The 27,208-nt window shown below is 35.7% G+C and overlaps 1 protein-coding gene and 1 long non-coding RNA gene across 3 annotated transcripts in view; one reads left to right on the plus strand and one right to left on the minus strand.

Moving 5' to 3' along the window:
• Window positions 1–27,208, minus strand: part of LOC115222653 (lysine-specific demethylase 2A) — an 87,812-nt gene that overhangs the window by 14,039 nt on the left and 46,565 nt on the right. Inside the window, exons 1-8 of one of the 2 annotated variants that reach the window (XM_029792971.2) lie at window positions 4,360–4,659; window positions 3,659–3,797; window positions 2,189–2,267; window positions 1,978–2,024; window positions 1,267–1,439; window positions 903–1,009; window positions 726–819; window positions 297–450 (exon numbers count right to left, since the gene is read on the minus strand). In XM_029792971.2, the coding sequence (XP_029648831.1) occupies window positions 297–450; window positions 726–819; window positions 903–1,009; window positions 1,267–1,439; window positions 1,978–2,024; window positions 2,189–2,267; window positions 3,659–3,797; window positions 4,360–4,368 (802 nt within the window). In that variant the 5' untranslated portion in view covers window positions 4,369–4,659. Of the gene's footprint in view, window positions 1–296; window positions 451–725; window positions 820–902; window positions 1,010–1,266; window positions 1,440–1,977; window positions 2,025–2,188; window positions 2,268–3,658; window positions 3,798–4,359; window positions 4,660–27,208 lie in introns of those variants that run through there. The other variant, XM_036511688.1, reaches the window with a different exon arrangement.
• LOC118767313 lies at window positions 119–18,681 on the plus strand. Its single transcript, XR_005003225.1, has 3 exons — window positions 119–282; window positions 16,855–16,859; window positions 18,670–18,681. It is a non-coding gene; the product is annotated as an uncharacterized LOC118767313 (long non-coding RNA).

Raw genomic sequence — 27,208 nt, forward strand, 5'->3', positions numbered from 1 at the left:
GGGATTAAGTAAACATCACCACACAAAGCTCCCTTTCAAAAAATTTATATAAGCTTTAACCCTTTAGCATTCAGATTAATTTGTCAAAAGTAACCCTTATTTATTCACATTAAAAAAAGTTTATCTGATATTATTTTGTAGCTTCAAGATAGGAAAGATATAATTGCTTATTTTTAGAATGACATTGCAGGGTAGGTGTGAGATGCTGGTTCTGGCCAGTTTGAGCATAAAATGTGTAAAATATTGGGCCAGATACAGCCGGTTTAAACACAATAGGGTTAAGTAAAATGACTTACCTGATGGAATAACAAATGTATAACCCTCAGCTAAAACTATTCTTTGACAGCTTTCAACTTGATCACCCAAAAATATGTCTCCTTGTTTACCAGAAAGTATCCAATTAACATAAAGTTCAATATTAACCTCAGTGGGTGGGATTAACCAGAAGACCTGAAGAAGGAAAGTACAATTCAACAAACATTTTAAATTACCACAAAATTTTATGGTTTGTATTTGTGTATAGTAATTTAATTGAAGGAATGTTTCTTATTAAAAGTAAGCTACTTAAATTTTACAATTACTGATTAGGAGGCATTTCAAAACTATACTAGTTAAGTAAATAGAAAATTATTCATTTTCTGAGAGTTTTTGAAAAGTACAAAATCAATCACCTATTTTTCAATACACTTAAAAGATTTAACTGAAAATTTCTGACTTCAGCTCACCTTTTGGCCATGCAGGATATGATACCAAACTGAAGTACCTCCAAAGTCGACGTGGAAATCAGTGTAACATCCAGCTACACTCATTAAACAATATCTGATAAAAAAGAAAATAATTTATATTATAGAAGCTAAAAGATTATATGGTAACTCAAAATATCAGATGAAAGATTTACATACTTCTGCACTTTGGGGTACTTCATCTTTTCAATTATATTCGTTGCTTCAGTTTGACATTTTTTGTAGATGCGTGGCCATACAGTGTCAACCCAATCAGTCTGTCGAACCTACACGATTATATAAAAAGAGAAAACATTAACTTCCATCATCAGCATGGACAGAAAAGTATTTTGACATGCAAAAATGATCAAGCAAAAAGCGGGATTTTGAATGGTCAAACTGATTGTCTCCCTTCTATGGAGCTCTATGGTGATACCTACTTTTTTACCAGAAATAGGAAAATAATGCATGAAATTTATTTACTATGTTAATCAGGATTTTAAAATGTATACACATTAAAAGGAGGCCAACAACATTCACTTACCACTGTTGGAGATTCAACATAGTTTTCAAGTTTGGTGTGGCTAAATTCAAGACTGATGACATTAAGCAGTTTTTCTCTGTCTGTGTTTTCATAATATTTTACCCAATCTTTCATTGTCATCTCAAGTCCTCGTTGGGTATTGGCATCCATAACATCCAAAGGACGTCTGCTACCTAAATACATTTTAAAATATTTAACTTCATTTCGTAACAGCTTATAAATACTTTTATAATTATAAAGACCACTGTTCCCAAATTTCCTATAGATTATATATAACACCACTATCAAAACAAAACACATATTAGCAATGGGGAATTGAATGTAGTAATTCCTATTAGGGGCACAAGACCCAAAATTTTGTAGCTGGGAGATAGTTGATCACATCATTTCAAACATTTTGGTACCATATTTGTGAAATTTGGATGAGTATTTTAGGAAATACGACAATTTGAATGGTCAGTGAATAGGTTGAAATCTTATTCAATTGCCCTCAAAATTTGTAATGTTTGTATTCAACTAGTACTTATTTTATCAATCCCGAAAAGATGAAAGGCAAATTGACCTCAGTTGAATATGAATCAGAACAAAGACAAATGAAATCCCATCAAACACTTTTTGTTTGGTGTGCTAACAATTCTGACATCTCACTGCCTTATCACTTATAAAATGAAAAACTTAAAATGAAGAATTAGTATTAATGACAATACTTACCAACACATTGCTTTACATCACTAACTTGGAAATTGGAGCTTGGGACTCTGAAAATTAACAAATATTTTATTATTGTAAAAACAAAAACTGAAGGAAAAGTATCTAGCAATGTGAAAAAATTTCAAACTATTTTCAACTAACAGTGAGTTATTTCCCCTCCTTAGTAAAATCTTAGCCCATAGAAAATAGGAGTAATGGATAAGTTACATACCGCATTCCAAGACCAGATTTTTCGAAGAAAACAATGGGCTTCGTCAACCCATGTTCTTGGAAGAATTTTAAATTAAATTCTGAAGAAAACAAAATAACAATTTAAAATGACTTAACAGAATTATAGTTTCATAAAGTTGCAAAAATATAGCTCAATAAAACTAACATTTTAGAATTAAAAACTGTGTCAACCTGAAGTTTTCTTAAACTTCTTTCAAATTACAATACATCTTGTACATTAGGAAGTAATTATCAAAATTTTCAATCGGTTATACAATAATATCAACATCTGCAAAATATTCATAAGTTGTTGGTAGTTGACGGAGAGAAAGTTAACTAAGCATTATACCAACTTGCAAGAAGTAACCACATAACATAAACAGATAATCACTTTACACAAGATAGCATCACCTCTGAAAGTTGTTTTTAAGAATGACACAAGGCAAACACTCTTCCTCTTCCACAATTGGAGGAAGGAGGAATAACTTTAGTTATATCAGAAACTGTGCTCGATAGGTATTTTATTGATTTCAGAATGCAAACTAGAGCAAATACAATAAGGTACCTTGTTCAACTCTGACATTCCTCTGCTCTAATCCCTAATAATACCAGCCAGTATTTTGGCAACAAAAACTTTGCATTTTGAAGCCGTGTTGAAGTTTAATAAGTTGTCACCATCACATGGATTTTTGACATTTAATAAGTAGCATCATTTAATTATTTCTTTTACGAGATAACTTGCTTATGCTATATTCAACCCTTTAACAGAAAGTTTTGTCTGACTAGTTTAGTACTGAACAGTAGCAGTGGTGGAGAAAAATTAAACTTTCCACAAAGTGATGGTGCAACATCCTTTTTTTTTTTTGTCCAATCTAATTTCAGGTGATCTTGAAAATAGATTACACACCTGTATTTTTATGAACTGTAATTTGCTGAGCGAGCAGTTATAGAAAACCATAATACGAGATTCATCTGTCAACTTTGGAGGAAATGTCAACAATACTAAGTGATAACCAACCAGGGAGTCAGAACAAAATATATATATATATATATATATATATATATATATGTATATATATAAAGTTGAAAAGGAACACACGAGTTGATATATATGGAAAAAAAGTCAAGGTAGAAAATGCTAAAATAATTTTTATAAAAAACATTTTAGTAATCACTGTTTTCCATACTTAGAGTTGAAAAAGTCTCAATGACTGAAACTGGTACTGAAATGTTCTTTATAAAAATGACTTTAGCATTTTCTACCTTGACTTTTTTTTCCATATATATATATATATATATATATATATAAGCTGTCCCAGTTATCAAAACCTATTACTTTTCTATTGGTATTGGAACTTAAATTTGAAAAAAAAAAAAAAAAAAAATCAACTTCGTTTAAAAAACATTGATGAAGCGTGAAAACGCGTGTTTATAATTGTTGTTGTTTGAAGATAAGAAAAAAACCATTTACCATCCCCTTTCATGAGCGTCACGAAATTTCCCTGAAACTGCGCGCTGTGCAGCTTCTCCTCCAGACTGTAATTCCTTTTCCCTTCAATTTCATCATCATCGATGTCTTCATCTGTATAATGCTTCCTCTCTTTCGCCCTCTGAAATTACACGAAAGACGATTTCATCTACATAAAAATTTTTCCTCTTTTTAAAATGTGATGCGATTTGCTCAAATTAAGAAGACACAGCATTAATTAAAGGATAAGTATATTCTCGATACAAACGTTACACACGATGTGTAAGTAATATCTATAATACAATAGGACATTAAACCTACATTGAAAAGCGAGGATCTTAACTCAATCGTCGACATATGTAATTCATTCTACATTAAGGAATGGTAAATATATATATTTAAAAAAAAAAGCACCAAAATACAAAAGCGATTATTTTTGAAGTTAAAATTGTATATTATGGAGAAAGCCTTTATTACAAATCAAGACCATATGAAAGACAAACGAAAATAAAGATGGATAAAATTCAAAAAAGGTTTCGTTCGATCGTTCGTGTCTATGTGCACGGAGAGAACCCTTAACTACTAGCTTAATTTAATCGTCTTAAATATATACTAAGACGGACATATTTCGTGTAAATAAACGTATCGGCTATATAAATATATCTTCAGTTAGATAGGATACGGAGAATTGTTCAAATACTTACAGTACACATATTGACATCGTTTTAGATACAAAGCAGAAAGGAAAAACACACTCGTGCGGTTGTTACATAGGAAAGTCTAACAACTGCTGGCAGCAGCAGCAAATCAATTTATTTTTAATAAATATACTTCTTTCTCTACAGCGTAACATCTTGAACGAGCGAGGAATAAAAAAAAAAAATTAATGTATAATAAAATCACGAATTAAAACGGCTAGTATGAAAATAGCACTTCATTAAAAGCGAGAAACTAGTTTTTTTAATGAATGAGAGAGCTAAATAGAATAAAAATCTAACATGTCGTCTTTATTTCTCATTGACTAAATAGATTGTGCTACACTCAATTCATTCACTTCCGGGTCATTTACGTACACTTTATCAAGTGAGTGTAAATTTAAAAGCTACCGCACGAAACCTCAATACATAGTTGGGGGCAAGCAACCGTATTACTTGATTAAATTACATTAAAAAATTTATTCTTTCTAAAAATGTCCACTAATCAATTTTTTTTTTAGAGATTAAGAGTTGAGTGCGTGCGTGTGTGCGAGTAGATGCCCCCACCACAATTCCAGCAGTTAAAATATGAGCTAGAAAAAATAAAGCTGAGAGGCTTTATAGATGCTTTGGTCTATGGAGTACCAACCACTTTATAGAGATAATGGCAGGTTTAAAGTGAAGTATGGTGGAGAAAAATTGTTACTTTCAAACTACTTATTTTATCGATCGATAAGTATAGCAATATTTTTTTTTCCCCTCCTTTCAAATTCTCCAGTAGAGGGATTTCAAAGCAGACTGGAAACTCACTGCTGTCCACGTCCTGTCAGCATCTATACATTATATTTAATAATAATCTATTGGCGATAAAAATGTGATAGTAGGGGAAATGGAACATTGTAACCAGCTTCGTTCTAGGTTGCTTTTCCTCCACTCAAAGTAACCTCAGTGAAATTAAACGAAATGGCTACAGTTGGAAAGAAAGGGGGAAAAAAACAACAACAGTGGCTGACAGTCTCAACTCCTCTCCTATTTACACAAGAGGAAAAATAAGACCGTGACATGATTTTATTTATATATTTTCATACGGAAATTAGCGACGTGAAGAGAAACTGGGGCACTGATTCCAAAACCTGGTGTTTACATGAGGTTTTTTTTTCTTCTAATTTAGAGGAGAATGAACGATGTCAAACATGAAGTCTAGATTTACAGGAAACTGAAGAATAGTAGCGTTCATTAGATATGTTTTAATAGAATTTTTTAATATAGTTTGATCGCGCAGATCAGGCCTTGATATAGAGAAAACCTACTAAACACACTAAACTGTAACCATACTGTCTTTGGGGAAAGGGATTACAATCTAATGCATCTCTGTACGAAGGAAATTTAGCTACTATATCTAGCAGCTTCGGGAGACCTTGTAGCTCTCGCTTCCGTTACTTGCAAAGAGAAGGGAAATCCATTATAGCGGGAGATAGGTATAATGTCGGATCGAATAGAGGGAAGGGAAGTGCGCTCAAGATATACAACACATACCCGAGGAAGAGCACAATGTCAAGGCGGAAGTTAAAGATCATGGACCGCATCTCCTATGAAATTTAAAATTAAATTTTGAAATGCAGATTTTTTTTTTGCAGATTCGGAATCTCCGCCCTTGATATAGTGTTCCCGTAAAAAAAAATCCCAAAGAGGTGCGGTCCATGATCTTTACCTCTGCCCAATGTCATACGCACATTATAACTAAACTTTATTTACTTTCAACTGAATGACTGTTTTGGAAACAAATGCTGTTAAATTAGAAAATAGTGACGGTTATTCAAACAACTGACCATTGTTCTGATGATTTTTTTTTCTCTTCAAAATTAATAATCCCTTTTAAAACCTTATTTTTAAAAAACCGATGGCTTCAAAATTAAATACAAATTTAAAGCATACAACGACGGTCAGCAACAGCAACAAAATTGTCCCAAAATCACGAACTACAATTGTTAAAAAAAAAAGGGCTTTAAAAAAATAAAAATAAACTTATATATGCGCAAATGACGGGGATGGCTTCAGTTGGAATAACGTATTTGATAAGGGTCTAACTTAATCACAACGTCTAAAGAATATCAATGTATACCGTTAATACACACACATATATACATATATAATAAAGAAATAAAATGATACTGGCTAAGTGTTGAACAGAAAACTGAATTCTTTAGAACTAGCAGATATAGAAAAGGTGAAAGTAACTGACATCTTCGACGAATTCTTTAAGTACTTCCAAAAAGTAATAAATAGAAAAGTGCGAACTATTCGGTTTATAGCAATAACATCCAAACCAAACAAAACGAAGTCGCCTGACAAGCAATGAATTCGCAAGTTACTGTCTTTAAACATAAGGGAACAATTGAAAAACTGAGGATACGCGGTCATGGCTGGAACTTTTATGGTTGGCGTGGAGGAGGGAGCTGGCAAACCAACGAGAGGCTCCTGCATTGTCACTTGACCTCCTATAAACAGCAGCTGAATATGCATAGAATCGTAACCTAGTCCACACTCCAACAATAGATATTTGGGGGGAAGGGGCAAGTCATTTCCACTGATTCCGAAAGGATGAAAGGTTAAGTCGACCTCGGCTGAATTTGAACTCTGAACGCAGAATCAGACGAAATGCAGCGAAGCATTTTGATCGGCGTGCTTAACGATTCTGCTAACTCACCTTTATCATAAGGTACAATCATGGTTACAATGACAATAAATCTGTTAAGTCCAACGCTGGTCTGTGGACTAAACAACTGATTAAGGGTACTGATACATTTTCCAAATTAGCTCATAAGTATACACAAACACGTGTATATATATATATATATATATATATATATATATATATATATATAATCTACACACACACACGTATGTGTACATCTATATATCTACCTATCTAATCTACACACACACATCTGTATACGTATGTGTACATCTATATATCTACCTATCTAATCTACACAAACACACACATCTGTATACGTATGTGTACATCTATATATCTACCTATCTAATCTACACAAACACACACATCTGTATACGTATGTGTACATCTATATATCTACCTATCTAATCTACACAAACATCTGTATACGTATGTGTACATCTATATATCTACCTATCTAATCTACACATACATCTGTATACGTATGTGTACATCTATATATCTACCTACCTAATCTACACATACACACATCTGTATACGTACGTGTACATCTATATATCTACCTATCTAATCTACACACACATCTGTATACGTATGTGTACATCTATATATCTACCTATCTAATCTACACACACACACATCTGTATACGTATGTGTACATCTATATATCTACCTACCTAATCTACACATACACACATCTGTATACGTACGTGTACATCTATATATCTACCTATCTAATCTACACACACATCTGTATACGTATGTGTACATCTATATATCTACCTATCTAATCTACACACACACACATCTGTATACGTATGTGTACATCTATATATCTACCTATCTAATCTACACATACACACATCTGTATACGTATGTGTACATCTATATATCTACCTACCTAATCTACACATACATCTGTATACGTATGTGTACATCTATATATCTACCTATCTAATCTACACACACACATCTGTATACGTATGTGTACATCTATATATCTACCTATCTAATCTACACATGCACACATCTGTATACGTATGTGTACATCTATATATCTAATCTACACATACACACACACATCTGTATACGTATGTGTAAATCTATATATCTACCTATCTAATCTACACACACATCTGTATACGTATGTGTACATCTATATATCTACCTATCTAATCTACACACACATCTGTATATGTATGTGTACATCTATATATTTACCTATCTAATCTACACAAACACACACATCTGTATACGTATGTGTACATCTATATATCTACCTATCTAATTTACACACACATCTGTATACGTATGTGTGTACATCTATATATCTACCTATCTAATCTACACACACACACACGTCTGTATACGTATGTGTACATCTATATATCTACCTATCTAATCTAAACACACACACATCTGTATACGTATGTGTACATCTATATATCTACCTATCTATTCTAAACACACACACACATCTGTATACGTATGTGTACATCTATATATCTACCTATCTAATCTACACATACACGCGCATGTGCGTTTGAGGTTCAGCCGAGCAGAGAGGTAATGATCAAAAGGCACACCAGCCTTAGGAGCGTCTAAGCACATTTATCAAATGTTTTCCTTCTTGAAGACAGAACTGTTTGCAATTTTTTGCGGATTAAATATTTAAGAACAAATGCAAAAATGTAATATTACTCACTTTCAAAAAAGAAAAACTATGTGAAAGTTGCAGCCTTTTTTTTTCTTTTTTGTAATCACATAAAATAAATATTTCAATATAATTGTGGAACGCCAAAATAGTTCATTCATTCATTCGGATTCGTAAAAGTGTTCCAAAAATACATGAAGCTTATTTCTTTTAAAACGGCTAACAGTGAGAGACTAAAATTATAAATACCAGTCTATGTATGTGCGTGGCGGGATTCTGCTCCAAGAACAATTTATGTTTATGTTTTCCAGTTTCAGCTCTTGAGCTGTGGCCATGCTGGGGCACCGCCATTTTACAACAATCTCATAACTTTAATTTTTTTTTTTTTTTAATTTGCATAAAATAGAAACACACTTCTGAACAAACGTTGGAAACCAATACAGGCGTACTAGACCTGTTAGAAAAATAGCAGTCATATCTACCATAAAACAATCCATTTTAAAAAGAGAATGGATATGTTTGACCATGTACTGTTAATGTTAAATCCAGAAAGGATGGATAACCATTCAAGTTGAGCAACAAATAAATGAGGTTCTTTTTCACAGATAATTTCCACCTCGTATGAAAGTAGCCAAGAACAGTATATATAAAAGTTGATATACTTAGGAACGGGATAAGGTAAATCAATCAGGCAAAACTACAAATTCCTGTCCCCCCACCACCACCACCGATTTTGGATGATCATAACTTTCAGAAAAATGGATATTTTTTTAATGAGATTTTCTACAAATGTGTGTTATGTCATGTAGATTCCGAATATAGAAAACTGGGGGGGAGGGTAGTAGGGGCTGGGGGGGTCGGAAAATCCACCGGCGTCCACTTCAAGTGGTCTCAACTTTCAAGGAAATAGATATTTTTTAATGAAATTTTCTACAAATAATATACTTCGGACTATGTAGATTCGGAGAACGTAGGAATTTGGGGTGGGGGGTTGCATTTGAGGACCGTTCCCCCCCCCTCGGGGGTGTTTCGGAACAAGTTGTCCATATTTCCTTCATTTTCTCCGTTTTGCACGTTTGTGCATTCGTAGATTTCTAACACACACACACACATGTAATTAAAAAAAAGTTCAAACTGGGAATTATTCTATTCAATGTCTTTCTGTTAGAAACGTTTAGACCTTTAGCTGGTATTTTTAGCATAACGAGTTTTCCGGTTTCGAATATTCTGATGACAGCTTCATTGCCTGCTGCTTCAGTAGAAATCTACGGATGCATAAACGCACAAAACGGAGAAAATGAAAGAAATATGGACAATTTGTTCCGAAACACACCCGAGTAGTGAACGGTCATCAAAAGTAACCCCCGTTCTCCGAATCTACAAAGTTCTAGGTTTATTTGTAGAAAATTTCATTAAAATATATCCATTTTCTTGAGAGTTAAGATGACTTGAAGTGGACGCCGATGAATTTTCCGAAATTCCGCACCCCTCCAAAAAACACTTCCCCATAAGTTTGTATATTCGGAATCTACATGATATAACACATATTCGTAGAAAATTTCATTAAAAAAATCCATTTTTCTGAAAGTTATGATCACCCAAAGTCGGGATGAGGGGCAGGAATCTGTAGTCATGCCGGTAACCAAGCATTTAGATGTAAACAAGTCCTTTTCCTCACCAAGCTTCACCCTTGTTTTTCTTTTCGCATAAATATCCAACTAATTAAGTTGACAAAGCAAATATATTACACAAGGCTTTGAGAATAATTTTGCTCATGACTCGTACGAATATGAATTTATGCTGGTTTTAAATTTGCAGTTTTCAATTAGCGTTGTAAACTTTGATGGCACGTGGAGAGTATCACGAGCCCTCGAGCATAAACTGTTCATCGGGGGCCCCCTTAGCATTGATATCAAAGAGAGTTAACATGTGGATGCGAACCCCTCAGAGCCCTGGGCCCTCGGGCAGTGCAAGATTGACATACAGCTCAGTCCGCCTCTGCATGGAGACAATAACAAGTGTGCATTTATATAAACAGTAGAGTGTGTGTATGTGTGCGCGCGAGTGTAAACACGTGTATATAAACACAGAAATGTGATTGTATAAATACATTTGCGTGTATACCAACACAAATATATTTGACATTCAACAACTGTTTACTGATATAAATATATACACACACGTATATATACGTACACACACACACACACACACATATATATATATATATACATGTGTATATGTATATATACACAAGTGCTTATGTCTATGTACACACACGTGCTTATGTATATATGTACACATATATACACACACGTGTATATGTATATATATGTACACACAGACACAGATAAATGTACAAAGTAATAATTTACAACAATAATAAAACTTACGAAGTTATACAAGTCAAATCTCATTCTTTTAATCTTCTTCAATTTCGCGTCAGTAGTACTTCGGAATTTTAACATTATTGGTATTTTCTTATTTTGAATAAATGAAGAGTAGAGCAGAGAGAGAGGGGTGGTACGTTTTCTTGGTTTTTAGAATTGAAATAATAATAATAATTGGCAAGTAGGAATGACGAAATTCATTCTAAACAAAACTATTTCGTGCGTGAAAACCTACGATGGAGATGAAAGATTTAAATTGAAATGAACGACTTCGCAAAATGCTGGCTAGGTGACAAGGAACTACAATCAACAGTTTAGCATCAAGTATATATATGGATGGATATGTATGTGTGCGTGTGTGTATATATATATATATTTATGTATGTATGGCTATGTAAATGTAAATATATACAGATATATATATATGAATACATATAATATGCGTGCGCACCTGACCTCTGACCTCAAACACAACAACAACAACCGATTTACTGACCACCTAAGCCATAAAATAAACGCGAAGCTACATTCCTAGTCTCTTTATTCAGAGACTAATACTCGACCATTAAAACTACTTTACATGTACGGAAATTATACATTTTTCCATAGTAAATCCTTGGCTTTTTCATTCACGTTATTAGCTGAAATGATGTATTTGTTTATTGGCTTTGAATGAATTCGTGAGAGGTTTTTTGAGGGGGGGGGGATTTTTTTTTTTTATAGTCTGTGTCGTAAAAACAAATCACAACATCCTTTCGGGGCCGATAAATTAAGTACCAGTGAAACACTAAGACGATTAGTTCCCTCCCCACCAAATTTCAGACCTTATGCCTTAGTAGAAAGGATTATTACTATTATCTCTAGTTGGGCAATGCGGTCGGTGAAGTTCCACTTCGGCGTTGAATGACGGGCAAGAGCAATGATATTCTCGGAGAAAATTCTGGGCGTCGACTAGAATGGTCGGTCAGTGGACTTTTAGGCCGGGGTCCATGAATTACAAAAATCTCTGCCAGGCGGTGCTATCGGAGTTTATGTCTGGGTTCAGTCGGGTCTGCCCATGTTACGCTTAAGAACGACGTTCTGTGTGCACTAGTCTAGTGCTCGAACATTGCTAACTTGTGGGTTGCATGTAGGACGAAACCGACTATCGGCTAAGTCCACTGTGAAGATCGTTTCGCCGACTTCCTTTGGCCAGGAAGGACAGGCAGTATTTATCTGTCGGTGGCCTTAGCGAAAGAGGTAGTGTGGTCAACCAGATTGAAAGGACTGAATAGAGACACCTGCCCCTTTGTCCAAGCCCTCATCAACTTAGTCAAATTTCGCTTGAAAAGGAAAATTAGAGTGGAGGAGGAAGTACTGGCTATTTGGTTATGAATCAAGTGAATGTGCCGATAAATCTCCGAGTAAACAGGCCTATTCAAAGCAGGAAGACGATAAGCATTTGCACTAGTCGGTCACAGCAACTGTAATTCTGCGGGGTCTCCACGAGTAGCCCTAGAAGTCTCCATATTATTAAGAAGGCAACGAGCTGGCAGAATCGTTAGGACGCCGGGTAAAATGTATACCAGCATTTCGTCCGTCTTTACGTTGTGAGTTCAAATTCCGCCGAGGTTGACTTTGCCTTTCATTCTTACGGGGTCGATAAATTAAGTACTAGTTGAGCTCTAGCGTCGTGCTTCGTGCCTATAGTAGAAAGGATCATTATAATAATAATAATAATAATAATAATAATAATAAAGGTGGCGAACTGGCAGAATCGATAGCACGCTGGACGGAATGCTTAGCGATATTTCGTCTGCCGTTACTTCTGAGTTCAAATTCAGCCGAGGTCGACTTTGACTTTCATTCTAACGGGGTCAATAAGACTGCAGTCGATTTAATCGACTGGGGTCGATAAAATTAGTACCAGTTACGCACTGGGATCGATGTAATCGACTTAATCCCTTCCCCTAAAATTTGAGGCTTTATGCTTCCAGTAGAAAGGATTATTAATTACTGGTTGACAAGGATCTTTTCACTCTTGCTATTTGCACCTGGATTACAACTGCAAGTAATGTTCTCTCCTCCTCCACCATCACCACCACCACTCCTCACTCGGAATTGGATTTGGTACTTCTTTATGCCATATAAGTTGTTGTTTTTTTTTTTTTACAGGATAAGTTTTTATTATGCTTAACTAACTTTTGCCACAAAAAAATTGCAGCAAAGTTGCGTGTGAGTGGTGTCAAACATGACATGATGACCATCATATGACTTAAACATATATCTTATGTCATGTCGTAATGGTGCACCTTTCCTGCCCACCTTTTTTTATGGTCTTTAACAAAGATGGGCACCGTTTACCGAAAAATTAACTTCGTTAACCGTTAACCAAAAAGTTAACTTCGATAACCGTTCATCAGTTGTTTTTAAAATGTAACAGAAATTATCGATAAATCATTAACACTAATTTTTATTATAGAAAAAAATATCCAGTTTTTACTCTAAAACCACATAAAAACACCTTTAAAAAGAGCCAATACTATAAAATTTATGTACTGTCATCGAAAAATTTTAACTGGAAAAATGCAGAATTGTCGGAGTTATGGGCATTGAAAGAGTACATGCATCAAGAAAGTGCAATAATACGGTTTAGCAGTTGAAAACGCTGAGTAGTGAAATGCAGAATTAGGTCCACCGATCGTGAGAATCAAATATTGATCATTTGGCTAAAGACTAACAATTGTAAGTGCAGGTGTTATGGGTTATTTCCCTTGTGTGTTTAAAAAATTAGTTATATGAAGTACATATAAAGATCATTTCCAAGGGCCTTATTAACAGTATTTTTTTCAATAATCTAAGTATGTCACGAGGTTTCCTGACATGAGTTCTACTCACGTGTCAAGTTTCATAAAAATCAATAAAACGATGTAGAAATTAGCTAACACAAACAAACACACACCGATTTTCCACATATGTAGTTAATATATGCATAAGGATAACATATTAAAAGGGGACCGTAGGAAAATTTATTTAAATAAAAGGGTTGGGAACCACTGTGCTAGGTGCTCAATATCTTGTCAGGGCCTAAAAGGAGCGTATATGCGTTTACAAGGATTATAAAAGTTGCGAAATATAAACAAAGGCATAACTACAAATCTGTAGCCTCGCCTCTGCACTTTGTTGCCTCATAATTTACAGAAAAATGGATACTTTATAACAAAATATTCAACAAATACCGCTTAAATGCTATACATTCAGTGTACATAGGGATTTAGGGGAAATAATTTTTTGATGGGGTGGGGAGAGAAGTTTCGGAAAAAACACACGACCCGACTATTTTCCCTTCATAACTTTCAGGGAGATGGGTACTTTTTAATGAAAGTTTATATAAATACATTTCAAATGGCATAGATTACAATTATAAAGAAATTTCTGGGGAAAGTTTTTCTCTGACGGGATGGGGAGATGAGTTTCTGATTAGGAAGACCACATAAGTTAGAATTTCTCCGTTTTGACAGGGATTTTTCCAATTTTCTAAGAAAAAAGTATGCTATTATTATCTTTTGCATCCCCTTTTCTAAAAATCGTTTACGAATGTATTTTGCAGGATTCCTGATATGAAATCGTGTGTTGAAACAGATAGTTATACTTCAGGATGGTCATTTCTCTTTTTTCTTTTCTTGCAAAATTTGGCAAGAAAAAAAAAGGGACCATTCCGAAATATAACAATATTTTTTTTAATCACTGTGGATAAATGCCAGTAATGACCTTCTCATGTTCTAAAATATTTTCAAATTATAAACAGAAACAATTTTTGTTTATAGCATATGCTCATGGGGAGAAAAAATACTGAAAAACATCAATACATGCGAGAGTGAGAAAGAAACGAGCGTGGTCTTCGGATGTGCTAGAAACCACAGCTAAATCTCCCCTAAATTACACTTTTTCCTCAGAAAATATTAAATTTTTTTTTCACCAAGAAGTCTTCCCCCATGGTTTTTAGCTTCCCAAAAAATTGGTCAAAATCGGTCTGTAGTGGGATGGTGAAGGAGGTGTTTTAAACAGTGTTTAAAATTCATGAAATCATTTTTTATTTTTTCATAAAGATTCCGCTCCCACCCCAATCATTTCGAAGGCGGTGGTGAAAAAAAGTTGGAAAAGTCCCCGTCAAAACGGAGAAATTCCAACTTATGTGGTCTTTCTAATTAGAAACTCTTCTCCCCCTCAGAAAAAATTTTTCCCAGAAATTTCTTTATAATCGTAATCTATGCCGTTTGAAAGATATTGCATAAACTTTCGTTAAATGAGACCCATTTTCCTGAAAGTTATGAAGGAAAAAAGTCAGGTCGTGTGGATTTTCCGAAACTCCTCTCCCTAATCGTTCGCAAAAATTATTTCCCCCATATCCTCTGAATGTACAGCATCTAAGTTGTATTTTTTAAATATTTCGTAAGAAAGTATCCATTTTTTTTTGTTAAGTTATGAGGCAACAAAGTCGAGAGTGACGAGGGAGTTTCACATCTGTAGTTGTGATCAAACAAATATATTATTTTATAGAACTTTTTAATTGATATTAATCTGTTAAAAAGTTTCTTCTGGAGTTCACAGGACAGTCGAGTCCTTTTTTTCTTTTCAATGCATCTTTAATCATTGCTTTTGTTTCTATATATAAGAATAGTATTGTCTTCATGTATAGCCGTTAATTTTCAGACATCACTTTGACATTTCCCGCCAGTGACAGTATAGTTGCATAAAAACGGGTAGTTTCCTTTGTCAATATAAAAAATTTTTTTCGTTCTGCTTTTCTTAATTTTTCTTCGCGAATGCTGTTATCGGCATAATTAAAACAGCATGGTGTGGCATGCGAATTACGTTTTTATTCTCTTCCGTTTTACAAATCCAGTGTGCACGTGCGCATTGCATGTTCAAATTTCTCTTTCTGGTTCCTACTAAAAGCTGTTTACAAATCAGAACCATCTTACGGAGCTGCAGTCGTGAGGAGCTCTTCGCGCTCCGATAAAAAGAACTTCATATTTTATTGACAATTTAGCATTTCTTTCAAAATGGCGTCGAGCCACAGGGGTAAAGTAAAACTCTCCTCCCGCCCAAAGCAAGAATGAAAAATAAAAAAAAGGAACCTTGCCAAGGTGACTAACAACAAACATGCTTTGCAAAATATTCAGTCGTGTTTTAAACATGGACAAATTTTAGTTTCTCAGACAAAGAACTGCAGCGAAGACAGCAATATCAACACACACAGAAATACCGTCGTACAAAAAGTTACTAGTATCGAAAGATCGCCATGAAGGGATTTTTTTTTCTTTTCTGTACCCTCGAAAGAACAAAAAAAAAGCGCTGGGTAGCGTGTAGGCCTGTATTTTACACATACAGAAAGGGGAAACTTATCGTATCTTCTGTCTGATATTCGGATTGAAAACAAAATTCGAAGACAAGTGGGACTTGTACGCGAAACAACTTGCCCAAAATCTTGTTTTCCGGTAGATGAGATAGCATAAAACAAAAATAGCTGGCCAACAATTTCTGGGAAGGAGATGACTTGGTTACATCGACCTCAGTGTTTGACTGGTACTTATTTTATTGACCCCGAAAGGATGAAAGGGGAAAGTCGACTCCAGAGGCATTTGAACTCAGAACATAAAGACAAACAAAATGTCGCTAAGCATTTTCTCCGACGTGCTAACGACTCTGCCAGCTTGCTTCCTTTATATAGCAAGTAATATCAGTTTCAAATTTTGGCACAAGGCCAGTAAGTTCGGGAGAGGGGGTAAATCAATTACACCGACCCTCAGTACTCAACTGTTATTTTATCAATCCCGAAAGGATGAAAGGCAAATTCGACCTTGGCAGAAGTTGAACTCACACCGTAAAGACGAACGAAATGCCGCTAAGCATTTTGTCCGGCATGCTACCGATTCTGTGAGCTTGCCGCCTTGATATGGCAACCAATATTAATTTTACATTTAAGGCGAATCGTTAGCACGCCGGGCAAAATGCTTGTCGGCATTTTCTCCATCTTTACGTCCTAATTTCAAATTTCGCTAAGGTCGACTTTTCCTTTCATCTTTTCGTGGTTGATAAAATAAGTACCAGATGAGCACTGGGTCAATGTAATTGACTTAACTTCTCTCCAGAAATTGCTTGCTGGCCTTTTGCCAAAATTTAAAACTAATATTAACTTCTATCGCATTGTTGTTTTTCTAAAGCAATGTGAAAGAACGATAAGGCCGCTAATAATAAGAAGTGATAATGTGATCGGGTAGGATTGAAATGGACTTACTAACGCCTCCTCACAATCACAAGGCTTTGTTGCGGATGAAGTCTGCTCCGTTAGCCATCCCACCACTTGTCCCAAACAGTCAAGCAAAGTGCTGTTGAAAGGCCTCTCACATCTGTTTCGATTTGAACACTTCACGCTGTTCTAGTTCACCAAACCACCAAAGACCAAATGGTGGCTTTGTTGCCACGTTTAGCCTCCACCACACAGGTCCATCAGGATGCTTTTGTTCCCTCCCCGCGTACTTCGCATCTACTTAGCTCTGACAACGCATCCTTCGTGTTTGGTGTCGAAAAATTGATCGAGGGCTAATCTGGCCACCAACACGTCAGTCGCGATGCCTGTCCTAAGCGCATCATCTAACTTTCTAACTAAATCTCCTTCTATTCTATTTCTCTCTTCCGTTAATGCCTTGCTAAACCACTTTCAAATTTCAGGCATAAGACCTGAAATTTGAGAGGAGGATAGTGGAATACATTGACCTCAATACTGAACTAGTGCTTATTTTATCGACCCTGAAAGGATGAAAAGCAAAATTGACCTTGGCGGCATTTGAAGATGAAGATGGGCGAAATGACACTAAACAATTTTCCCAACGAGCTTACAATTCTGTCAGCTCACTACCACCTTAATAATTATAATAATCTTTTCTATCTCCGAAATCACCTGTCAATATCTCATAATTTGGTTTGACTAAGAAAGGACATATGTCTTCTAGGCAGTCTCCTGCATGCTTCACTTTATGTTAAATCTTGATCCATGCTACACTCTATTAACTCCTACTCCATCGTCATATTTGTTGGCCGAGTTGCCACCAGCTCATATAACAATTTGAAGCAGTTCTCTTTGTTATCGTTTATGATAACTCTGTAACTGCCCAAGTCCCAGATGTTGAGATTTTTTTTTGTTTAATTTTTAATTGCTATTTATATTGTTTACACGTGGAAAATCCATTGTATCGTCCCGTTATTGTCTTTTATGTAGTTGCATGTCCTTTAATGTTATTGTATGTGATCCCTAGTGGCTAATAAAAGAATGAATTATTATCATCATTAAACTTATCTGAACTATAATTTGTGCGCTATGAGTCGGAGATGGAAGTGGATTTCGTCTCCTACCTTGGCAGTATGCAGCACCTCTTCAGCCAGGGATGGAGAGTTCAGCGAAAGACATACATGACACAAAGTCGACGTGCAAAAAGTAGAAGTTTCCGACGCTCGATGGTCTGTTCTTTGAGCTTTATTTTTATATGCCAAACTAATTCGGTATTCTCTTGATGGGTGTCTACTACAACTGATAGCAGATCGGGAGAATACCCAGTGTTGTGAGCCATGGTGTGGTAGTGCTGCTGAAAAACAACCCGAACAAGGGCAACCAACTACACACATTTAGACTTATGCAGACGACATCATCGTAATAGTGTCATACATCTTGGAATTCAAGGTGAATGGCACTACGTTAAGGGTCTACAAAATGCTGACAGGAGCAAAGATTAACCAGAAATCGGTGAGCTTGGAGCTCGACACCTAGAAAGGTAGGTCCATGTCATTCGATAGCATTGTAGGGCCGGTTAAATTGCTTGGGTCTAGTCTGGTCCAGACTTCCAGGTGAAGAAGAACTGGGGGGAGGCGACGAGCAGGATGACCACTTTCACCTAGAAATGGGTACAGAGGAACTTGTCCCTGAAGGTTGGGTGGAGGTGGCGAATGCGTACTTCGCATCTAACACGTCACACAGTTTATCTGTTGTCAGCAGCCGCCAAGTGAAGGACTGAGTGTGCCGTGGCTCATCTCATTAACGGAGCAACAGTCCTAGATCAACTGTAGTTCAGCAAACTTTCACAGCCCTCAGCCAATGCAATCAATGGAAAATTCCACATTAGGGTTTTATAAATTAGTGGCAGGCAAGAGCGACGATGTCCTCGGGAAAAGTCTGGGCATCAGTAGGATCAATTAGCTGGTCTTTTCCGGAGGACTTTTGGGGGCAGGGTCTATGGATAATTTTCAGAAATACCTGACCTGGCAGTGTTACCTGTGACCTCTGCCAGTTCAAGACAAGCTCTACAGGCATGAAAGTGCTCTCAGACAGACCTTTCCAAGATGTACACAGGGGAATGAAACCTTTCTGCATGCACTCATCCAGTGTCCGAGCATTGTTGACTTATGGAGCTTTGTCGAACAGCTGTTAATGCATGCAGGACAGATCCGTTTATCAGCAGAGTCCATCTTGAAGATCGCCCTGCAGTTTTCCTCTGTCTGGTGACTATGGTGAAAGATGTAATGTGGTGGGCGAGATTGAAAGGACTGAAGACAGATACTCTTCTCATCGACCAAGCCCTCATCAATGTTTTCAAGCTCCACTTGAAAAGGAAAGTGGGGGGGGTGCAGAGGGAAGTACTGTCGCCTACCAGAGAATTTTTGTTAAAAGGTGAAGCAATGTGACAAGGACAGCCTGTGTGAATGGGCCTACTCTGAACTTACACTTGAAAGTGGGAGGAGTTGAGGAGAGAAGCACCTGCTGAAATGCCTCTAGTGGCCGAGGTAACCAAGATGCATGGGATTCCTTGGTTGTCTCCGGGGCAGAACTCCCCATTAAATTTTTTATTGTTGTTAATCAAACATCTCATTTTTTTACACACTAATTTTTGTGCTAAACCTCACTTGTCCCTTGTGTTGTATTTCCCTTTTTTTGTGTTTTGTTTTCGACCCTTGTGACCAATAAAGAAATTATTATTATTATTATTATTATCATTATTATTATTATAGGCGATAAGCTGGCAGAATCGTTAGTACGCTGGGCGAAATGCTTAGCAGTATTTTGTCTGCCACTACGTTTTGAGTTCAAATTCCACGGAGGTCGACTTTGCCTTTCATCTTTTGGGAGTCGATAAATTAAGTATAAGTTAAGTACTAGGGTTGATGTGATCGACTGTCTCCCCTCCCTCCCCAGAAAATCCAGGTCTGAGTTCAAATTCCGCTGAAGTCGACCTTGCCTTTCATCCTTTCGGGATCGACTGGCCCTCTCCCCCAAAATTTCAGGCCATGTGTCTATAATAGAAAAGATTATTATTAAAGTGCGAGCTGGCAGAACTGTGTTAACATGCCAGACAAAATGTTTAGCGCCATTTTGTCTGTCTTTACATTCTGAGTTCAAATTCCGCCTTTCATCTCTTCGCGGTTGATAAAATAAGTACCACTTAAAGACCAGGTGTGACATAATCCAGGTTCCTTCCTGAAGAATTCAGGCCTTGTGCCTATAGTAGAAAGAATGATTAGTATTCATTTCGGAAACAATTTACAGGCAGATAACAGTATATAATAAAAAAAAATTTAAAAATTAAAAACAAATACAAATTGTTTTTCTTTTTTTTTGTTACTTTCCCTTATCTTGCAGCAATTTATTTATTTATTCATTCATTCATATATCTCTGCCAGTCACTCTGTCTGTTCCTTAGAATTTGATAATAAGAGTTGTTTGACATAACTGATATTTAAAAATATTTATTGTATCAAAATAGAGACTTCTTTCTTACCACCCCATCCTTATATATATCCCAGTAAACCTTTATATATATATATATATATATATATATATATAATATATAATATATATATAAAGGTGGAAACTAAACAGAAAGAAAGATATATTTAATTTCTTCTCACATTCGATATTGAATAAAAACACAATATTTCCTAGATGACTTTTGAGGTTTGTAGAGGTGATTTGACAGTTGAAACGGATGAAGTATTAGAATGCCAGTTTAAAAGTCGGGAGATCAAATCTGTGGCTGATTAAAATGCATTTCTCCTCTTCCCTTTTTCATTTCAGAGAAGCATTAAAAATTCATGATATTTCGTATGTTCTTGCAATAAAAAATAAAACATTTACTTACAAATGTCTCAACTCATCGAGATTCATATTCACACAACTCACAACAAAGAGGTGAACTGGGAGAGTCATTTAAAGCTTTGAGGTATTTGTCCCAAAGCTTTGCTCTCTGAGTTCAAATCCTGCCGAAGTCAACTTTAGCCTTTTGTTTTACTAACAACTCCAGCACTGGACTCGATTCTTTTCTCTCACCCACACTCCCCATCTACAACGAAGAACGCGACCATGGTCAGACCTGGAGAAGAATGCGCTCTGCCATATTTAAAATACCCAAAAGACGGTATCATATTGAAGGTTTGAAGTAAGTCATAGCAAGATGAGAAAATAATATGAAGCTTTCTGAAGGTGACAGAATCGTTAGCACATGGGACAAAATGCTTAGTGGCATTTCATCTGTCTTTACGTTCTGAGTTCAAATTCCGCCAAGGTCGACTTTGCCTTTCATCCTTTCAGAGTCAATAAAATAAGTACCAGATTAGCACTGGGGTCGATATAATCGACTTAGCCACTATTCTGAAATTGCTGACCTTGTGTCAAAATTTGAAACCTGATTTGATATGTTTTATTTTTTGTTCGTTTGTTTTTTGTGGTGAGACACTGTACTTCTTCCAATCTATCGGAAATATTTAGGATTCATCGTCTTAAAAGAATAGATACTATTATATAAAGAAGAACCAAAGCCGTTAGTCTCTGTGATTTATAATTTTCATAAATAAGCACAGGAGCATTAAGTTTGCTTCCCAACCATATATATATATGTGTGTATATATATATATATATCATGCGCAGGGACATAGAAATAACCAGACTGAATACCTGATCGCACAGTTAAACCATTGGGAGTGGAAGGACTCCTAGCTTTCGTTAGGGCATCCTTCTAGGAGAAGGTAACTTAGGTAACTGGGATAACTCCGACATAAAACCTGCGGTTCAGTGGTTACCGATGATGTTGACTTGTTCTTCTTTTTGGATTATGGCTGCTGTTGCTTAGTGAGTGGGATTGGCTCAGTGCACAGCCTTTCCTCACTTTAAAAAAAAATCTTCTTGCACAGGCATTGCACGATAATAACATTGATTAAGCTTTGTGCAATGGTCATACTCGATAATGAGGGGGCATCCACCATATATATATATATATATATACACATACACACACATATATATATATACATATGTAAACTTCCTCAAGGAATGAGAAGATGCAGGCTGGAAAGCAGAGCATTTTCCAATCGAAGTCAGATGTAGAGGGTTTGTTGGACATAGTGCGAAACCACTGTTGTTATCACGAGGCTTAACTCATCGTAAAGTAAATGCCACCATGATCGATATCCTAACTACAGCGGAAAAGACTAGCCACTGGATTTGGTTAAAAAGAGATGATCAGCGAAAGCTAGAAGAATATGGAGCTATATTTAATAAACCACTTGATCTTGCAACATTTAGAAAGCTGCTAATTCCTAAATAACTGTGGTTTGCATGTATAGCAACTATGACTGCATGTCTTTTCACATTTTGAGTTAGCATAATATCTTGAAAGGCTTATCTGATAAAAAATAAATGATACAATAAATAATTTGAAGGTGTACACAACTGAAAATGGAATGTCCTCAAACAGCCCTCGCACCCTGAATATATACATTCATACATATAATTATATATATATATATATATATATATAATTATATGTATCTGTAAATATAATATGTGACAATTATTCGGTAGCCAAGATAAAACTCTGAGTTCCGGATGCCAAGGTGGAAATCCACGTCACCACCTCTTCAGTTATCCAGCCATCGGAAAAAGATAGCGGTTTTCTGATGGCCGGATAACTGAAGAGATGGTGGCATGGATTTCCACCTCAGCATCCGAACTCGGAGTTTTATCTTGGCTACCGAATAATTGTCACTTATTACATTTACAGATAAATTCCTCTATTTACATAATATTGGGGTCTCTTTCTTTTGTTATCTTACCATTTTTATCAATATATATATATATATATATATATATATATATATATATATATATATATATGTATGTTGTCTAAATTAGGCAAAAATGAAAATAACTCTGACATCTCATTTTAACAGATATATTTACCAAAATTACATAAAAATATCTTGAAATACTAAAGAGTAAATTTATTCAATAAAATTGCTATTGGCTTCAACACACCCTCCAGATGACTTCAGATATTCTTCTGCAACTCCTCTGGATAATCTCCTTGTTTAAATTGGTGAATGCTGGCATAATCCTTGCCTTCAGTTCATCTTGGTGTTACAAGGAGTTTTGTTGGTCTCTCGTTCAACTGTGCCCCACACATAATAATCAAAGGAGTTGCAGTCTGGGGAATTAGGTGACCAGATGTTAAGGGTGATGTGGTTGCAGAAATTGTCTGACAGCCATGACTGGGCTCTCCTGCTTGTGTGGCATGGTGCAGAATCCTGTTGCCAAACATAGGGTCTTCCAGCAACCACCCTCTTGATCCAGGGCAGCACTATCTCTTCCAAGCACTTGATGTGGCCTCTGTGTTGAGTGTGAGGCCGTATGGGAAGATGAATGGAGGCATAACATTGCCATCACTACTGATCACTCCAAACACCATGATGTTGACTGGATCTTTGATTTCTATCACTCTTGGTACATGTTTCTCAAATTGACACCCAAACACTTTGAAATGTTCATATTGGAGCTTATCTTATGCCAAAAAAATGCAGCTGCCCACAACAAAGAACACACACATGTTGTGTATGTGTGTTCAATTTTATTTACATATATGTGTGTGTATGTAGAGAGAGAGAGAGAGAGAGAGAGAGAGAGAGAGAAACACAAACAGATGGAGAAATAGATACATGGGGAAATAGATAGGCAGACAAAGAGATACATAGACTGACAGACAGGCCAAGAGAGAGACAGCGAGAGAGATTTGGAATGAGTTGGAGTTTACTCCCATTGGAATACAGAATAAAACTGAATCTTTCCTTGTCTCCTATTCCAGGCCTCTCCCTTTCTCATCTGTACAATCCTTATAAGTGACACAATTTAAGCTGATGGAGACATGAGCATAAATAAATAAATAAACAAACAGAATGTGATGGCAAGTTATTTTCTACGATGTTTCTTGACTCATATCTTCTCTTTTTCTTCAGTCAATTATTGATCTTCTCCCTTCACACTTTTTGTTCCTTGCCTTTTTGTCTGTCTGTTCCTTGAAACATTATTCGAACACAATTGCACACCAAGAATGTAGTTTCTATATGACATTTGAGAAATTGTTTATACGTGAAATAAATGTGGGTTAGCTTTAATAGTAATATGTGTATGTGTATTAAGTGTGTAAGAGAGAAAGGGTAAATAAAAGTATTGCATTAATAGAAGCCTCACAAGGACCCGAACTGTAGAATAAACAATATTTCATTACTTTATTAGTGTGATATAATGGAAGGCTAATTTCAAATTCTCTCTTTCTCTCTTCTGAAAAATAGTTGAACACATATAGGGTTATACAAAACAGAATAAAATAGACTGGCTTCTAGTTATTTATTAATACCTGAATTAAAACAAATTCAGCGAATTTTCTTTGAATAATGTTTGCTACCTAACCTAATAATTTTTCAAGAAACTATCTTTGTCACTACATATAAATGGGCATGCATCAACTAGAAATATTATGTGGTCTCACATAGTAATACAGTGAGTGAAAAATGTTTGACTATTTAATAATAGCTTAGACGAAAACTCCTTTGAGCAGGGCATTTAAAATCTATAATCAACACACAAGGAAATATAACTTCAGCAAGATCAGTTAATTGAAATATTTAGATTATATAAATACTGGCCATTGGAGAGTATCTGGCCTTCGAAAACAAATGATCTAAACAACAGATTTGTATGCTTCAGTATTGCTTGACTGACTCAGCAGAGCATATTATGCTCTACAGGGAAAACTAAATGAGATGTAGAGCCATTCCCATGAAAGTTAAATAAAAACAGGTTTCCAAAAATTTTTAGAATGCTCAAAAAATCTCTTTATACTTATGAAAGTATGTTTAAATGGTTCATTATCGACCAGGCATCAATATTGGGATAATTTCTACCAAATCTACACTATTTGGAAGATATAACAAATAAACAAGAACAGTAACTATCAAGCAAACTTAAATTTCAAGGTCAATGTAAAATGAAAATAAACACCCACCATGAGGCATTTTATACTACTCTGAAGAAATTTAGAGGAATTAGTAGTTAATATTTTCAGGTGGAAAGTCTTTCTTTTTTTCTCTGATATCATGTATGTCACAATTTTTTGTATTGTCTTTCAACATAACTTCCAGCAAAAAAATTTTTCTTAAATGCTTGTTTAGGTAGTCAAATTTAACCGGAGAAAATGAACCAATACAAATCTTGTTAGATATTTCATAATGTACCTCCCTTACTGACACATGTCACACAAGATTGGCACTATATCATCTCACCAGATATCTTTAAAATATTCTCGTCCAGACATTTATGTCGCTGCTTGTTGTTACTGTCCTACTGAATTTCAATTCTTTACCTAAGATAGTACATTTCCTGAGAAATTTGGTTCCCTATTAGAGGGTAATGTAAGGGCTAGATCTAATCATTTATAAGAATATGATGCTTTGTGTAAAGAAATAAACCTTAAAGACATTGGAAAGCAAATACATTATATATATATATATATATATAATATATAATATATATATATATATATATATAATATATAATATATATATATATATATATATATAAATAACGGGAAAGTTTACGAAAATAAACAAAAGACGAAGGCAGGTGGAGTACAAACAAACAAATGTATTAGTATAGCGCTCAGGAATAGAAATAGAAAAAGTCTTTTACGTTTTGCGCCTACACTCTTCGACAGAAAGATACACAGAAAAAAACAAGGAGGGAAAAAAATGCATGTAGGAGCTAACGATCTATCATATATATACATATATACATACATACATATGAGAGAGATGATGGATGATGGTCCACTTGCAGTTAGTGATTCTGCGATGAAAGAAGTTTGGAAATGTCTCTATGAAAGGCTGTTAAATGTAAAGAATGTATGTCAGTAGGAGAGTCTGCCTAATGTAGACCCAACAGAGTGACCAGCTATATGAATCAACAGTAGCTTCATAGATAAACCAATTAAGGATATGAAGACAGGGAAAGCACCTGGCCCCTCAGGAATCACTGCTGAGGTGCTTGAAATATCTGGCAGAGTGAGATATGGCCTTGTCACCTATATAGTTAATCTGGTCGTTCACAAGGAAGTCATACCCAACAACTAGTGTAGCAGCATTAAAGTCAACTGCTACAAAGATAAAGGTGTTGCCTTAGACAGAAATAATTACAGAGGTCTCATATTGCTGGACCAGATCATGAAAGTTACAGTGTCAAAGCTCAAATAACTAGGAAGACAGTTAGCCTGGATGAGATGCAGTTTGGTTTTGTGCCAGAGAGAAGCACTACTGATGCTATCTTCCTGGCAAGGCAACTGCAGGAGAAGAACTTCTGTATTTGGTTTTGGCTGACTTGGAGAAAGCCTTTGACAGAGAATAGGTTAGTGGGTGAGGAGAGTTGTTCAAGCCATGTACAGAGATGCTGTCAGCAAGGTGAGGGTTGGCAATGAGTATAGCAATGAATTTAGTGTACAAATAGAGTTCACCAAGGATTAGTTCTCAGCCCCCTCTTGTTTATCAAAGTCTTCCAGGCCATAACAGAGAAATTTAAGACTGGCTGTCCTTGGGAGTTCCTCTACACTGATGAACTTGTTCTTAAAGCTGAATCACTACCTGAACTACAGAGAAAATTTCAGGTGTGGAAGCAAGGTTTGGGGTCTAAAGGCCTTATAGTTAATTTAGCAAAGTCCAAAGTCCTAGCAAGTATGTAAACAGCCAATCACAAATCCCTTCAGAGAT

Source organism: Octopus sinensis, linkage group LG20, assembly GCF_006345805.1.
Source record: "Octopus sinensis linkage group LG20, ASM634580v1, whole genome shotgun sequence".
In the NCBI taxonomy this organism is placed as follows: Eukaryota; Metazoa; Mollusca; class Cephalopoda; order Octopoda; family Octopodidae; genus Octopus; species Octopus sinensis.